Source organism: Hibiscus syriacus, unplaced genomic scaffold (assembly GCF_006381635.1).
Source record: "Hibiscus syriacus cultivar Baekdansim isolate YM2019G1 unplaced genomic scaffold, ASM638163v2 tig00111095_pilon, whole genome shotgun sequence".
NCBI classification, from domain to species: domain Eukaryota; kingdom Viridiplantae; phylum Streptophyta; class Magnoliopsida; order Malvales; family Malvaceae; genus Hibiscus; species Hibiscus syriacus.
Window position 1 is genome coordinate 12,320,425 of NW_024062980.1, and position 17,924 is coordinate 12,338,348.

A 17,924-nucleotide genomic window follows, 5' to 3' on the forward strand; every position below is an offset into this window, starting at 1 on the left:
TGATATTCTCTAAGTTTGAGGTTACATAGAGAGTACCAGTCTTCTTACCACGAGCAATGACGAGTGCTCCTTTGGTAATCTTCCATTCACAGCCTGAAAAGGTTGTACTATATCCTTCTCCATCAAGCTGTCCAACAGAAATCAAATTCCTTTTGAGGCCAGGAATATGTCTCACTCCTTTCAGCTTCCAGGTGGTCTGGTTTGGCAACTTTAATCGGATGTCTCCTTTTCTGACGATCTTCAAGGTTTCATCATCGGCTAGTTGAACCTTCCCAAAATCACCACTACATAGTTCTCTATGATTTCTCGGCATGGGGTGGAGTGGAAAGATGCCCCTGAATCCAAGATCCATGATTCAATCGGACTTTTTACGCTTAGAATCATGGCATCACCTGTCTCCTCTGTCACGTTGGCAGAATCCTGTGCGCCGGTATTTTTCTTCGGTGCTCGGCAATCTCTTTTAAAGTGAACCTTCTTGCCACAATTATAACAGGTATAATCTTTCTTTCCCGTTCTTGATTTTAAAGCTGAAAGGAATATGTCTCACTCCTTTTCCGATGATCTTCAAGGTTTCATCATCGGCTAGATGAACCTTCCCAAAATCACCACTGACATAGTTCTCTATGATTTCTCGGCATGGGGTGGAGTGGAAATATGCCTCTGTATCCAAGATCCATGATTCAATCGGACTGTTTACGCTTAGAATCATGGCATCACCTGTCTCCTCAGTCACGTTGGTAGAATCCTGTACGCCAGTATTATTCTTTGGTGCTCGGTAATCTCTTTTAAAGTGACCCTTCTTGCCACAATTATAACAGGTATAATCTTTCTTTCCCATTCTTAATTTTCCCCTTCTGGATTTGGATCTGCCATGATTTGAATTTCTTTATGAAGTTCTCCCTCTAGACTCCGTGTGCAAGGCTGAGGAGGTTGATGCTTCACCCGATTCTTTCCGTCGAATTTCTTCGCTCAGTACCAGATCCTGAACATCGTTGAATTTCAATTTACTGTTTCCCGACGAGCTGCTAACTGTTGTAACAATAGCATTCCAACTGTCTTGTAGAGATGATAAGAGAATTAAAGCTTGAACTTCATCATCAAATTCAATTTCCACGGAACACAACTGAGTTGTAATTGTGTTGAGTTCATTTAGGTGTTGAGCCACTGATGCCCCTTCTGCCATCCACAAATTGAATAATCGCCTCATCAAATGAACTTTGTTTGAGGCCGATGGCTTCTCATACATACTGGAGAGAGCCGACATAAGACCCACCGTGGTCTTTTCCTTTGCTATGTTGAAAGCAACATTGCGGGATAACGTCAGTCGGATAACTCCGAGGGCTTGTCTGTCGAGAACAACACAGTCTTCATTCTTCATGCCCTCTGGTTGCTTTCCTAAGAGGGGTTGATATAGATTTTTCTGGTACAGAAAATCTTCGATCTGCATCTTTCAAAAGCCAAAGTCCGCACCATCGAACTTTTCAATTTTCACCTTCCCTTCGTCTGCAGCCATCACTCTCACTCGAATCTGGCTTCTTTGGATCGTTTCTGACAATTTTCACGAACCGCCGTGTATTAGAACACCTCCGTCGACAAATTCGTATAGTTGACAAAATTTTTACTATTCACAAAATTCACTATTCATGTGAATAGTAATGAATAGTAACCTTGCAAAAAATTGAAAAAATTGACAAAATTCACAACCAAGAGCTCTGATACTAGTTGTTGGGAAATAAACCCGAGTACCAAATAATTTCCCTATAATCATATTAGAGAGAATATAAAATAAAAGCGGAAAAATAATACCCGAAATTGATAACGGAGTTCAGCCAATTTTGCTTACGTCTTCAGACTGCTGCAGATCTTTTACTAAGAGAGAAAATTTACAGGTGTTTACAAAACACTCACTACTCACAAGAAAGCTCTCTAGTATTGGAAGAAAGAAATTTGATTTTGGGATGGTTTTAAAGCTAAATGGGCTAGGGTATTTATAGTTGAACCTTAGGGATTAATATTGTAAATACCCTAAAGTGTGCAATATGAAATTAAGCCAAAAACCATTTTCAACAAAAATAAATGTAGCCCCCTAATTTGGACCATGTGCCAGCCCCTTTTTTTGACTTTACAGCTCACAGTCTTTAGACACTGAGGGTGCGTTTGGTTCACGGAATGTAAGATTACCAGTGGGAATGTAAGATTACCAGGGAATAAGATTACTGGGAATGTTGTATTTTGTGTTTGGTTGGCTTAGCAGGAATGCAAGATTACCGTGTTTGGTTAAAGGAATAAAAGATTATTGGAATGTATATTTGATCAAATTGTCCTTATTATATATTCGTTTTTTAATAAGTTGAAAAATATTTATATATTTCCTTTAAAAAAATTAAATTCATAAAATTTATATAATTTTTTTTACAAAATTGAAAATATAAAAAAGGTTTAATGAAAGGGTAAAATTTTATTTTAACCCCTGAACTTCATATAAAATTTTAATTATAGAATTTTTTATAAATCGAAAATAGCTTAAGGATAAATTTGTAATTTAACCTTCGTAGAATTTTTATTATTCAATGACAGAAGAAGAATATTTTTGAAAGAAAAAAAAATAAGGGCATTTTAGTCCAAAACGCTGATAATCCAACAATACCTAAGGAAAGAGAGGTAATGACAATCCCGGTAATATACCCCAAAAAAATTACTATTGGTAATCTTACATTATCGGGAATGGGATTCCCGGGCTAACCAAACGGGGGAATATAGATTCCATTCCCATGGGAATCCCACATTCCCATGGGAATCCCACATTCCCCCATCCAAACACCCCCTGAAGGAATCTTATAAACCCAACAAAAAGACTTTTACCTGGCACCGCAATCAAACTGGTAGATGAACGGAAGATTAAGATTTGATAGCACATATGATAGCTTGATAGTTTAGGGTTGGAGGAAAAAAAAAGGGAATGAAAGCATTAAAGTATCGGCTGTAAAAGGGTTTTTGTTTACAATTAAGATAAAATGGTAAAATTATTCAATTGGTTCTTAAAGTTCTAATAATTTATAATTTAAACTCTACAGTTTACCATATATTCAATTTAGTATGTACATTCACTAATATTTAAACTATAAAAAATTAAACGAGCTCATAAACGAGCTTGTTCGTGAACATAAACGAGCTGAAGACACCTTTGTTCTTGTTCATTCGTTTATTAAAAGAATATAAAAATTTTGTTCATACTCGTTTATTTAGCTTAATAAACGAATGTTATATGAACGATTCACAAACAGTTCACCAAACACTATGTTCATCTAGATCCCTACTTTCAACACAAAAATGATTACATTATTTTTAAAAAAAAACTTTTTAAAGATAGAAATTTTATTTTAGTATTATTAGTTTGGGTAAATTACAAGTTTAATAATTAAATAATCAGTTTTGGTCTGCTTTAGTACCTAAACTTCTATTTTTTTAAAATCATACATGCATTTAGTTTTTGTTTTATTTAGCACCCTCCGTTAAAAACTTGACACGTTAAGTACCTAAACTATCAATTTTGGTCTGTTTTAGTAATTAAACTTAAAAAAAATCAAAACTTAACGTTAAGTTTTTAACTATGGTATTAAAATGAAATAAAAACTTAACATTAGATATGATTTTAAAAAAAATTAAAAGTTTAGATATTAATATAGATCAAAATTAGTACTAAACGCTTGATTTACCCTACTACTTAACAAGATTCTTTGCCACTTTATTTAGTAAGTTCTTGTTTTCGTGTTGTTCAAAAACTGTGAGAAAAAGTTTTAAAAAAAAGTTATAATTACGCACAGTAGACAAATCACGGTCTCATCCCATACCACTGCCGGCAACCGCCGTTTATCTTTACAAATCGCGGCCTTACGTCGACGATGAGAGTCAACTGGGACGATTCTCCTGAAGAACCGCAACAGCCGAAGCAAGATTCTAACCTCAATTTCGACTTTCTTTCCCTTGTTTCCAAGCCCAAGGTAAACTCACTCCCTAGGGTTAAAAATTAAAATGTTCGCGTAAAATTTGAAAGAAAAGAAAATTCCGAAACCATATGTGTTCTGAATTGCTTGTGTAAATACAGGATTATTATAAGATATTGGAAGTTGATTCCGATGCTACGGAGGATGCAATTCGCTCCAATTTTATACGTCTCGCGCTGGTTCGATTTTTTCTTTTTTGAAAAAGCTAAATTGATTTCATATATATACATACTCATTTTTGTTTAGTAGTTTGAACCTTGAGGTTGTTTCTGCAGAAATGGCATCCGGATAAGCAAAATGACGATGGGAATAGCGCCACTTCAAGATTTCAAGAGATAAACGAGGCTTACCAGGGTAACTGTCCTACTTTCGCTCTCGTTTCTTCTTTTCGGATTATGTATTCGCCTGCATTTTGAGTAAATTTATTCTGTCTTTGAGTTTTTTTCCCATTTACTTCATTCTTATACGGGTCTTCTGCATTCGTTTCATAATTTTGATGTTGCATTTTTTTGTTTAATCATTTGTGTTAGGGAACCATTTAATTTATGCTATATATCTTCCATAATCTGCATTTTCTTTGAAATATTATGTTCACTTGTGCCTTTCTGTTGTTGATGTGTTCATTATATTGTTAATTCAAAAAAAGAAAAAACTTATCCCGAAAGAGAAACAAATGAGGATGATAAGCAACATTAGCATCAGAAGAGGAGTTACGTCATTATAAGTTAATTTCTAATCATAAGGTGTTGCATCTTGTTAATTTTAATTTGCTCTTGATTGATCTTTGCTTTTAGTTTACAAATTCATGCCTTACCCTTCATATGGATTTATTTGAAAGAATACGGTGTTTGCTCATATGTCTAGTATGCTCATTGCATATCCATGAGCAATGATTTTAAATTAAATATAATTGGACTTGCTGCAAATATCTTCATGATTCATATTTAGTTTCAGGTAAACATTTTTCTTTATTTCCATGCATTTCAATGAGGATGCACAATAACTTACTCTTGTGGAACGTGTTTGCAGTATATGCTTGCTTGCTACCATACCAAATGTGAACTGTGTTCTCTCCCCTCCCCTACCCCCTCAAAAAAAATTGTTTAACCGTGCTGCTACAATGTGTCATTTATAACTGTAGTTTATGAAATTATGTTGTGTGTTTAAAGTTGCCACACTGTTAATCCCATGCATTGCTATTTCTTAATGAGTTAAAGTTTTGCATAGTTGAGATAGTAGCTAGCAAATCTATGATAATGTTCTGTCGCTTCTGTCTACTGGCATGAATTGGCAAATTGAGTTTTTATGCTCAATGATGGTTGTAGACTTGAAGCTATAGTTGAACTGCCAACATTTGGTTAAAAAATGATGAAGTACTAAGAATATTGTTATGCATGTGAAAATGAATTTGAACTTAACCATTTGGTAGTTTGCCTTCATTTAACAGTTCTCATTGATCCAGTCAAAAGGAACGAGTATGACAAGATGGGGATATTGTACACATATGACTATGACATAAATGTAAGAATTTCTTCCATCATACGTTGAAGTATTTATACATATACTTTCATATGCCTGGATGGCTTAGATTTTAAGTTCTAATTCACTGGCTGCAGGAGTACCTTAACCGTTACAAAGGCCTTATATTAACATGTAATGGTCTTGGGGTTAGGCAGTCGATTTGGTAATTCCCTTCTGTTTATTGTCACAATGCTCAAACTAGAGGGACAGATTTGTTGGTATTACAAACAACGCTATTGAGGATGAGAACAAGCTTGATACCTTAGATAACGGTTGTGTATATGAAGTAGAGAAATTCAAATAATTTGTAACATCTTATGCTTGTCTGACAAATGAGGGTACGACCAAATGTCCAATGCTTGCTAGCAGCTTGTTAATTTACTAGCGTTATAGTCCTTATTTACTCTTTAGGCTGGACCTTATGAGCAAATATTTATGGAACCAATTTACTATTACTAGCTACTTAATGCGATGGCGATGGCTTTTTCTATTTTACTTGCTTGGTAACTTGTTAGATCAAGTATTAATATTAGCCTAGTGAGTGGCTTAAATTTACCTATTTCAGGTGAGAAGTAACTTGTTAACTTAAACTTAACCCAATGTAGAGATGATGTTTACATATTTTCTAGCATAATCAACATTTACTGACATTAAATTTGAATATATTTTGAGCAATATGTATTGGGAAATCAGGGCGAGTGATATAGAATTGATTTTGAATTGCATTAATTTCTAAAATGGCAAAAGCAACCTAAATGATGAGGACCATGTAGAAATGAAAGTTACAACTGCTCTAAATGTCCTTATCAATAGGTGCAAGACCATTTTATAATTAGTTAACAGCTTGTTGAAATATTCTGTGCCTTTTTAATACAAATCTATGCAAATTAATAGAAGGCATTTATATAAATTGATGGTTATAAATTGAATTGAATCGGACAAATTTTGTATTTTTTTCTATACAAATGTATACAGGGTATTTACACACAATGATGTTATGAATATTATTAAACTAGTTTTCTTACCTCTATATTAAAATATATTCTAATATCCGTATTTAATTTTTAATTCTTAAATAATTAAATTATAATGATGGTTTTTATATCTAGTTATAGAAATTTAATCAATTCTGAATGTTTTAAAAAATGAAAACCAAGGCTTTGTATCACACTCCTTTCTCGTATTTGTCTCCGAATACGACAAGGCTTATTATCACACTCCTTTTAAGAATGAAACTGCCTAAAATATTGTTTCTTTAAAATTTATTCAATTTAACTTTTTTTCACCATGATTTTTTAATTGCATAAAATTAAAATATAATAATTTAATATGCAAATCAAGTTCGATTTCAAGAAGCAATTTGACAATTCAACACTGTTTCATATTAAAAATGAAACTGCCTAAAACTGTTTGAATTGAAATTAATCTTTACTCTAATAAAATATAACTTTATTAAATCATAAAATAAAAATCTAGATTTAGAACCATATTTTACTTAATAAAATTCACATATGGAATTTTATCATAACATGTTTTCAAAAACCACTTTTATAACTATACATATATTACTTACTAAATTTCACACATGTTTTAAACGTTATAAATATATAAGAGCTTTTCCAACCCATTTCAAAATATAATCATATTAATATATTGTAGACACTTATTATACATATACATGCCAACTGGAAATCAGATAAATAGTAGGATGTCATTATTATTACCAGTAAGTAGTCTTTGATGATTGATGTCAAGCTTATATTTTTACTCCACTCGTTTTCTTTCACCTACGTGTGAATCCATCACATGCTAAATATACACTTGGTGAGGTCTTTTATAACTTTAAAATAAATAAGTCAAAACGTATGTATATAACAAAGTATAAAATATAATACAAATATCATTTTACAACATATAATATAAAATTGATTTTCAAACCTTTTTCCTTATATTGTATCCTGTAAAAATATCTTTTCACAAATATAAGGCATATAATGACAGATCAAAATATTCCGTAAAAAATTAGCTTTCATTCAAACTATATAACATGTATAAGAATTGTTTCATATATAAGCCATACAATGTCAAATCAAATTATGTAGTAAACAATTTTCTTCCTTTTAAATCAATTAACATGCACTGTTCACGTATTCAAATCATAGCTCAATATATATTAGATGAGAATACAAGTTACATGAGTCTCATCGAATGTACGCAATATGCACTCGAAAGTGTCTCGTAGATAAATTGCACTCGAAAGTGCCTCGTAGATAATTTGCACCATAGGTGCCATATATAATCTACACAAATGTCCTCGTAAAATGTACAAATATGTACCATATCATATAATCACTCCACCTTATGGCATGCCAATTGTACCTACGACACTCAATGCACATACAATAGGCTTTTTATATCAATATCATATGCTTTTCACTTATAAGTATCCACAGATGCTATCATATCACAATATATGATATCAAAATACATTGGACAATTCATACCTGAAATCATTCATAACCCTTTAGCAAAATATGGTATAAAATGTATTGTGCAAGCCATACCCAAAATCATCCAATAAACATTTAGTAAAATATCATATAAAAATGTATTGGATAATTCATACACAAAATCATATGAATACCATTTTGTAAAATAGTATGAAAGTAAATCAAAATACAATTTAAATACTTTTCTTTCCAAAGCATTCAAGGTTAACTTATCACAAGTCTTCCTCATATCATATATATAAAACAAGTGAGAATGCACTCACCTGGTAATGCCTCACTTGCAAACCGTACTTTTGTGTTTTTTCCTTAGCTTTTATTTCGATTCAATCTTGGTTCAATCACGATCTATATGTGCACTATTAACGTAACACGCATAATTCAAAGTACACATTAGTACTATTTTAACATAGGCACACTTTAGCAAATAATTCCAGAAAAATTCCTTCGATAATTATTCGATAGATCAATGACAACTTTAACAATCCCAAAATAACACCCCAAGTCCTTTTCTATTCGTATCCATCAATAATTCATATGACATTTTCAAATTCCATATTTCAACCATAAAAATGAATTCTTTTAAAATTCATCTCAACTTTTCCAAAATATTAAAACTAGCCACTTGCCATTTAACTTTAATTCAAACTTCTAATAGCAAAATTAACAAACATTTAATTCAAACATAGTACATCAACAATTACACAATTGCCATTTAAATTTCTAGTTTCTCAACATTTGTGATTTGGTCCTCGTTCTTGTATAAATTAGTCCAAATAATATTCTAAGGCTTGTAGAATATTTAAATATCATTTCTAAGCTTAGAGAAATTTTTACATAATTTTCCCTAATTTTCTCCAAATGGTCGAATGCTTCAAAGTAACTTGGGCATTATTTTTCAACTTGATTCAATCATGAATTCAACCTCTAAACATCATTTCCAAGCACATACAATTAATCTCATATCAAAATCAATCGAAATTCAACTTCATACTAAAACCCTAATTTGGCCAAATTGAAATTTAATCTTTTCCAAGTATTTTCAATCATCATACAAGCATGGAAATGATTTTATAACATCAACTATGTCAAACTCTAACGTTAAATCATGAAAATCCAACCTACCCTTCATCCACCTTATTAATGAAACTAAGGATTCAAGCAAGAAAAACATGAATAATTGGTACCAAATGATAGAGAAATTCGAGTAGATTAATTTCCTATTTCATGCTTTCATCCAAATTCCAAGTAATTTAGCTTGAAAATAAAAAAAATCTTTACGTTGGTTATGGAGGTCATGACTTGGAGCTTGAAGATAAGGGAAAATTATAATGAAATTTCTAATAAAATATCTAATACACTCGTCTTAATTAACTGAAATGAATTAAAATTTTATTTAATGGGAAATGGTAACTACCATTATAAATTCATGACAATTACATGCCACATGTAAATATCACCATCCTTACATCATTCTAAGTCAAAAATGAACAAATATATTCATATTTTCCAACTTTTCCTTTGTAATTTTAAAAAATTTTACTATCTTGTCATTTTAATCCAAAAGGTCACGATTTAACATGGAAAATCAACTTAAATCCAATGGTCCATGTTAAATTCTACTAATTTAAAATATGGAAATGACATTATTAATATTTTTCTTATCATCCTTAAAAAATTTATGAATTTTCGATTCGATATGATTATTCGAATATTCTATCGAACTTTATTGCTTTATAACCTTTAATGCAGATTCTAGATCAAAATCTAATAGAAACATAAATATCATTCTTGAGGGTAAACTATTCATTTACGAAATAAAATTTCTTTTTAGGAAAATTACCACTTTGGCCTTTGAACTTTTCCAAAATTTATACTTTGGCCACTAAACTTTCAAAAATTATGTTTTGGTCACTATAAGTTTTGGGTATTACATCCTCCCTTTAAGAAAATTTGTCCTCGAATTTTCAACACGTACATGATTCAAAAAGGTGAGAAAACTACTTTTTCATATCTTCTCATTTTTCAGGTTACTTCGTCGACTTTATGATTTCACTAAAGAACTTTAATAAGTGAAACTGCTTTATTCTTTAGTTCTATGACTCCATGAAATATTTCCTGGTTCTTCTTCGTATACCAAATCCTGCTGAATCTCAATTTTCTTCCGATGTGATGACATGTGAATGATATGATCGATACTTCATGAGCATTAACACATGAAGTACATTGTGAAGTTGTTAAGTCATCGGATCAACTCTTTTCATTTTCTCATATGGTCTAATAAATCTCGGACTAAATTTTCCTTTTCTTCCAAATCACATAACATTTTTTTCCAAGATGATAATTTGAGAAATAATTTATCACTCACTTGATATTCTATTTTCTTTCTTTTTTAATCCGAGTAAGATTTCTGTCGATCATTTGTAATGTTAAGATTATCTTGTAAAAATTTCACTTTTTCTTCCACTCCTTTTAATCAGGCCAGGGCTAACTATGTCTTGATCCTTGAGTTCATACTAATTCAAAGGCGTTTGGCATTTTCTTCCATATAAGGCTTCACAAGGAGTCATTTTGATACTTGGTTGATAACTGTTATTGTAAGCAAACTCTGCTAAGGGTAAGTACTTCTCTACAAACTTTTAAACTAAAACACACATACTATTAGGATATTTTCCCAAAATATGAATAACTTACTCTAATTGTTCATCTATCTAAGGATGAAAAACAAATGCCAAAGTTAAATCAAGTTCTCAAGGATTTATACAAAGATTTCTCTATTTTGAAATGGATTATTAGATCACTATCAAATTCTATTGAGACAAATACTTCATTTAGTTAAATAGTTTCTTTAATGTACAACTTAGCGTACTTATCCATAGAATAATCTATTTGAATAGGGATGAAGTGCGTTAACTTAATCAATCTATTGACAATCACTCTAATTGAATTCTTTTTGTTGGGTCTTAAAGGAAATCTTTTCCCCAAATTCATTATAACTCTTTTTCATTTCCGTTGAAGAATAGAAATTTGTTGCAATAATCCTGATGGCACTTAATGCCATGCTTTGACTTACTGACATTTCAAGTATTTAGAAAAAAAAACTCAGTTATAATCCTTTTCATGTTTGATCACTAGTAACGACTATTTAAATCATGATACATCTTGTTTCCACCTAGATACTGAGTTAAAGGATTTCAACGTGCCTTATAGAGAAGGTTTTTCTTCAATTCATCATAATTGAAATAAAAATCTTCCTTGATATTACAAGCATTCATCAGACATAACTTCAAAGTCTTTGGTTTCGCCTTTTTCCACTTGTTCAATTATTGACATACACTTTTCATTCTTTCTTTAAAGATCCTCAATTCGATTTAACATGGTAGAATTTAATCTTAGTTCGGCAATAAAAGTACCAATTTCCTTTAAAGATCATCACATATCTTAGGATTTCAAAGCAGAAAATGTCTTTCGACTGAATGCGTTGACTACCATGTTAGCTTTTCCTGGGTGGTAGTCAAAAACCACATCATAATCTTTAAGAAACTTGATTCACTTTCTTTACCTTAAATTCAACTCTTTTAAAGTTAGTAGATACCTCAAACTTTTATGATCAGTGTAGATGTAATATCTTAAACCATACAAATAGTGACACCATATTTCAAAGCGAATACCAGTACTGCCAATTCTAAATCATGATAAGGATAATTTCTCTCATGTTTCTTAAGTTGTCTCAAAGCATAAACACTGACTTTTCCTTCTTGTATTAATACACATTCCAAAACATTATTTACGAGACACGTCACTATAAATCATAATTCTTTCCAAATTCTGTTTGTACTAATTCCAAATCTTCTACTAAAATATTCTCTTGAGTGTCTTTCCAAATTCTGTTTGTACTAATACCAAATCTTCTACTAAAATATTCTCTTGAGTGTGGAAAAGTTTTCTTAATTTTTCTCATTCCATATAAATGACACATGTATTCTTAATAATTTGGTGAATAGGGAGGCAATCATCGAAAAGTTCTCCATGAACCTTTAATAATAACCGACAAGTTTCATGAAACTCTGAACCTTAGAAATATTCTTTGGAATTTTCCACTCAACTAAAGCTTGCACTTTCTTGGACCCTTAACCGAAATCACATGACCAAGAAAAGCCACTTCTGACAACCAGAATTTGTACTTTATTAAATTAGTGTATAACATTTTTCTCTCGCGGAGTCTAAAGAACTATGCAAAAAATATGCATCAAGTTCTTTATTTGACTTATAATAAACCAGAATATCATTAGTAAACACTTCCACAAATTGATCCAAGTATAACTGAAAATAATTGATTCATTAAATCTATGAATGCCATAAAAGCATCAGTTAAAATAAATGGCATCATTACAAACTCATAATATCTATATTGAGTCCTGGAAGTAGTCTAAGGAATATCTCCTTCCTTGATCTTTAATTGATGATATCATGACCGATAATTGGTCTTAGAAAATATCGATGTGTCTTTTAATTGATTAAAAAGATCATCAATCCTTGTAAAAGGATACTTTTTCATTACTGTGACTTTATTCAGTTGGCGGTAATCTATGCATAATCACATAGACTCGTCCTTAATTTTCACGAACGATGCCGGTGTACATCAAAGTGACACACTTGGTCTATAAAATCCCAATCTAACAATTCTTGCTATTGAGCCTTTAATTTTCTGAGCTTATCGGAGCCATGCGATATAGGGCCATAAAAATAGGCGCAATACCTGATAGCACTTTTATTTTAAATTTTATCTCTCAATTAGGAAATAATCCTGATAACTTATCTAGAACTACATCTAAATATCCTTGCACAGTAGAAATATCTTACAACTTAAATTCTGAATTTGAGTATCCACAAGATTAGTTAAGAAAACTTGACAACCTTACAGTGACAACTTCTTGACAGTTACTACTAAAAATCACCTAAAATGATAGATTTACCGTTTTTAACTACTATAATCTCAAAATATTTCGATTTTTTCAGAATCAATCACTTTAAACGACATTTTATTATGACATAATAGGGGAATAACCAACCCATACCCATAATTATCTCTATTTCTTTAAAAAGGCAATTCCATTAGATTTGCTAACTTATCCTCGGTACATATACATATCAACTTTCGTTAGTAAGGAGTGACATCAATGACATAAATACTAGATCAATAACAATGATATCCTAGTGACATGGATACACTTTTTTACTCAAAACAAGCTCGATTTAGCCCTAGAATCGGCTAAACCTACAATTCTGATACCAATAAATGTAACACCTTTTTCTCGTATTCGTCTTCGAATACGAGTTAAAGTTGTCACACAACCAACCAAGGTGTCTTAATCCCATAAAATCAAAATGTATGGAAATCAAGTTTGATTTCAAGCAACAACATGGCAATTCATCACTATTTCATAATAAGAATGAAACTGTCTACAAACCATCTGAATTAAAATTAATCTTTACGCTAATAAAATGTAACTTTATTAAAACATAAAATAAAAATCTAGATTTAGAATAATATTTTCTTAATAAAGTTCACATATGAAATTTTATCATAACATGTTTCCAAAAACAACTTTTATAACTATATATATATATATATATATATATATATATATATATATATATATATATATATATATACTTACTAAAGTTCACACATATAATCTATAATAAATCTTTTAAGCTTTATAAATATATCAGAGCATTTCCAACCCATTTCAAAATATAAGAATATTAATATATTGCATACACTTATTATACGTATACATGGCAACTAGAAATCAGATCAATAGTAGGATGTATTTATTATTACCTGTAAGTAGTCTTCAAAGATTGATGTCAAGCTCAGTTCTTTACTCCACTCATTTTCTTTCACCTACGCGTGAAACAATATCACGTTAAGTATACACTTAGTGAGATATTTTATAATTTAAAATAAATATGTCAAAATGTATGTATATAACAAAGTGTAAAATATAATAAAAATGTCATTTTATAGCGTATAATATAAAACTGATTTTCAAACATGATATAAAGCCAAATTAAAATATTATGTAAAACATTAGCTTTCATTCAAACTATCTAACATGTATAGGCATTGTTTCATATATAAGGCATACAACGTCAAATCAATTTACCTAGTAAACTATTTGCTTTCTTTTAAATCAATTTACGTAGTAAACTATTTGCTTTCTTTTAAATCAATTTACGTAGTAAACTATTTGCTTTCTTTTAAATCAATTTACATGTACTGTTCACGATCTATATGTTCCCCGTTAATATAACACACATAATTCAAAGTACAAATTAATACTATTTTAACATAGGCGTACTTTAGTAAATAAATCCAAAAAAATTCCTTCGATACTAATTTCATTTCATACTATCAATGTCAAGTTTAACAATCCCAAAATAACACCTCAAATCCTTTACTATTTGTATCCATCAATAATTCATATGACATTTTCAAATTTCATATTTCAACCATAAAAAAGAATTCTTTTAGAATTCATATTAACTTTTCCAAAATATTGAAAATAGTCCCTTGCCATTTAACTTTAATTCAACTTCTAATAGCAAAATTAAACATTCCAACATTTAATTCAAACATAGTACATCAATAATTAAACAACTGACATTTCAATCTCCAATATCAACATTGGCGATTTGGTCTTTATACTTGTACAAACTTCCAAGCTGGTCTAAACAATATTCTAAAGCATGTAGAATAATTCAAATATCATTTCTAAGCTTAAGGAAATTTTTACATAATTTTACCTGATTTTCTCCTAATGGTTGAATACTTCAAAGTAAATTGGGCATGATTTTCTGTAACACCCCTATCCCATATACCTACCTGAATACGAGTTAGAGATGTCACATTAACCATTCAAAAACATTTCCTATTTAAAAAGTGGTAAAATTTTGTTTCTTTTAAAATTTCCAAATTTAACATTTATCTCAAAACTAGTTAATCATGTAAAATCATAATATAATATATTGACTTCCAAATCAAGTCAGATTTCAAGCAACAACTAGGCAGTTCAATACTATTTGATATCATAAGTGAAACTGTATAAAATTTACCTACGTAAAAATTCATTTCGATAGCATTGAATATATATTTTAATACTCATGCAAAATACTAACTAAACCTAATAATATCCATTTTAGTTAATATATGTTAGGATCGAAGAGGCTCAAATTGACAACCGAAAATATTGCCAAGAGGGGGTGAATTGATTTTTTGAGATTACAGAGATTTATAGTGGTTCGACTTCTCAACCAAGTCTAAATCCACTACCTTAGCTCCTCACTAAGGATTTTCTAACAAATTCACTAATTTTTTCTTTCTTTTTACAGGTTCAAGAGATAACCTTTACAACTCCTTAGTTTTTCACTTGGCTAAACTAGAACCAATCCCCTTTACAAAAGGTAAAAAAGTAAACAAATAAAACCTCTCAAAGGTAGGTTGTTTACAAATTAAAGCTCACAAGAACAAAATATTTACAAGAGAAAGTAAAATAGGAATGAAAAACTCTTATCTTGTGTTTGAATGCTTGGATAGGTGTTCTAACCCTTCTTCAAGTGTCTTGAACTTATATTTATATGTTGGAATGAAGTTGTGGTCGTTTTTCGCCGTTGGGAGTCTTTTAGAGCCGCTGGGGATATTTTTCTCTGCAAAACAAAATTGCCCAGTACAGAGGGTATTGGTACTCCTATGGGGAGTATCGGTACTACCTTTGTTATTTTTAAATAAAACTACCTGTTGGGCCTGATGGTATCGATACTACTATGTGAAGTAGTATTTGTACTCCTTTGGGAATCGATACCATTTTTGCATTATGAAATTTGAGCAATGATGGTAGTATCGATACTACCTAGTGAGTATCGATACTTCCCTTACCTTGGTATCGGTACCATATGAACTTTATTGGTACTGTTCATGAGGTATCAATACTGTAAGAACAGTATCGGTACTTCTTGTACAAAAAAGTGTTTTGTGCTCAATTCCAAGTAAAATGGAATTTGAATTATTTTTAAAACTTTTGAAAACTTTGAATAAATTCAATTCAAGTCCAAAAACATTTTGCCATAAATTGTTATATCAAAATATAGTCCAACAATCTCCCCTTTTTGATATAACAAAACATTTGAAAAATTGTTTTTGGCAAAACTCCCCCTTAATAAAAGATTTAATGAAAAAAATATCAATTGTTGGAAAATATATGAAAATGTTCAGATCCCCCTTTTTCATTAAGAAATTGAATTTTTCAAATCATACTTCTCCCCCATTTTGTTATATCAAAAATAATTCAACTTTAAAGTTCAAAAATAACATTGGAGAGTAATTGGTAAATTTGACATTAAAAGCATTTGAAAAATCAAAGGTCTCCCTTAAAAAGTGCCTTCCAAACAAAACTTTGACTTTATGACACTTAAACGCAAATTGAATTTCAACAAAGAATAACAAACATGTTAGTAGCACATGAAATTCAATATATCCAAGTCTAAAATACTTTATGCAATACCAAATGTTGAATTTAAGTGCATGTACATAAAGCAATCCAAAAATGTTATGCATTTGAAAAATAGATATCAATTGTTAGAGAGATATCATTTACAATAAATCATTTGCATAAACATTTAAAATTAAGGTAAAAAATTTAAAATTTGTAAAATCAAAGCATTTGAAAAGTTGATATCAATTGTTAGAGATATCATTTGCATTGAAAATCAATTTTGACCAAAATTCATTATGATGAACTAAAAATTATGAAAAATCATTAAAACTTTAAAATGTTCATCATAAAGCATTTTTCAACATACATGAGATTAAAAACAATGCATAATCATTTAAAATCAAAACTCATGCATGCATAAACTAAATGAGCAACCAAATAACCAAAATAAAAACATTAAGCTTAGAGGTTACCCATTCCTTTTTCAAGTGTGGTTGAGCTTTTGAATATCATCACTTTCATCACCATTGCTCTCACACACCTACAAGAGACATTTATTTGGATTTTGGTATCCAAATTGCTTTTGATCTTTGGACGTTAGTTTTAATGCCCCTTGTTCCCTTAGGAACCCATACTTGTCTAATTTTAAAAGATTTTCTTTTCTTTATGGGACAAGTATGTTCCAAATGACCATAAAAATGGCAATGTGAGCATTTTTCCATTTTTAGACATAATGAGTTGTTTTTAGAAATTAATTCTTTTTCTTTTGTTAAGCTCTCAAGTTTAACTTTCAAATCAAAATTTTCTTTTTCCAAATCATTGATTTTGACTTTTGAAAGCTCTAAATCATTTTTCAAAATTTCATTTTGATTCTCAAAATCAACTTTTACTTTCAAAACCAAATCATTTTCAACTTTAAGTTTTGAAATCAATTTCTTATATTTGGAATTCATGGTCTCAAATTCAAAATACAACTCATTATAAGCATCTTGTAACTCATCAAAAGAATGTGAATTTAATTCATTTGAGTTAGAAGATACCGTTGAATCTTCTTGGATGGCCATGAGGCATAGGTTGGCTACTTCATATTCATCATTGAAGTCATCTTCATCACTCCAAGTTGCCACAAATGCCTTTTTCTTGTTTGATACCTTATTCTTTAGGAGGGACATTCATACTTGACATGCCCCGTTCTTTGACAATTGAAGCACACCGGGGGACTATTCTTTTTGCTCGATTATGCTTCACTTCCATAGAAGTCATGAATCTCTTGAATCTTTTGAAGAGATTGGTCATCTCTTCTTCATCATCATCATCATCTTCATCCACCTCTTCATTTGAATCTTGATAGCTCTCATTGGTGGACTTGAAGGTAATGCCTACCTCATTGTTCT

At 30.6% G+C, this 17,924-nt stretch overlaps 1 protein-coding gene across 1 annotated transcript; it reads left to right on the forward strand.

Annotated features, from left to right (window-relative positions):
- The first annotated feature begins 3,779 nt into the window (after window positions 1-3,779).
- Window positions 3,780-6,015, forward strand: LOC120152630 (dnaJ homolog subfamily B member 3-like). The gene is made up of 5 exons (XM_039164818.1): window positions 3,780-4,001; window positions 4,106-4,183; window positions 4,280-4,358; window positions 5,452-5,525; window positions 5,621-6,015. Exons 1-5 carry the CDS (start codon window positions 3,903-3,905, stop codon window positions 5,690-5,692), a joined length of 402 nt encoding a protein of 133 aa, XP_039020749.1. The 5' UTR covers window positions 3,780-3,902; the 3' UTR covers window positions 5,693-6,015.
- The last annotated feature ends 11,909 nt before the right edge of the window (window positions 6,016-17,924 follow it).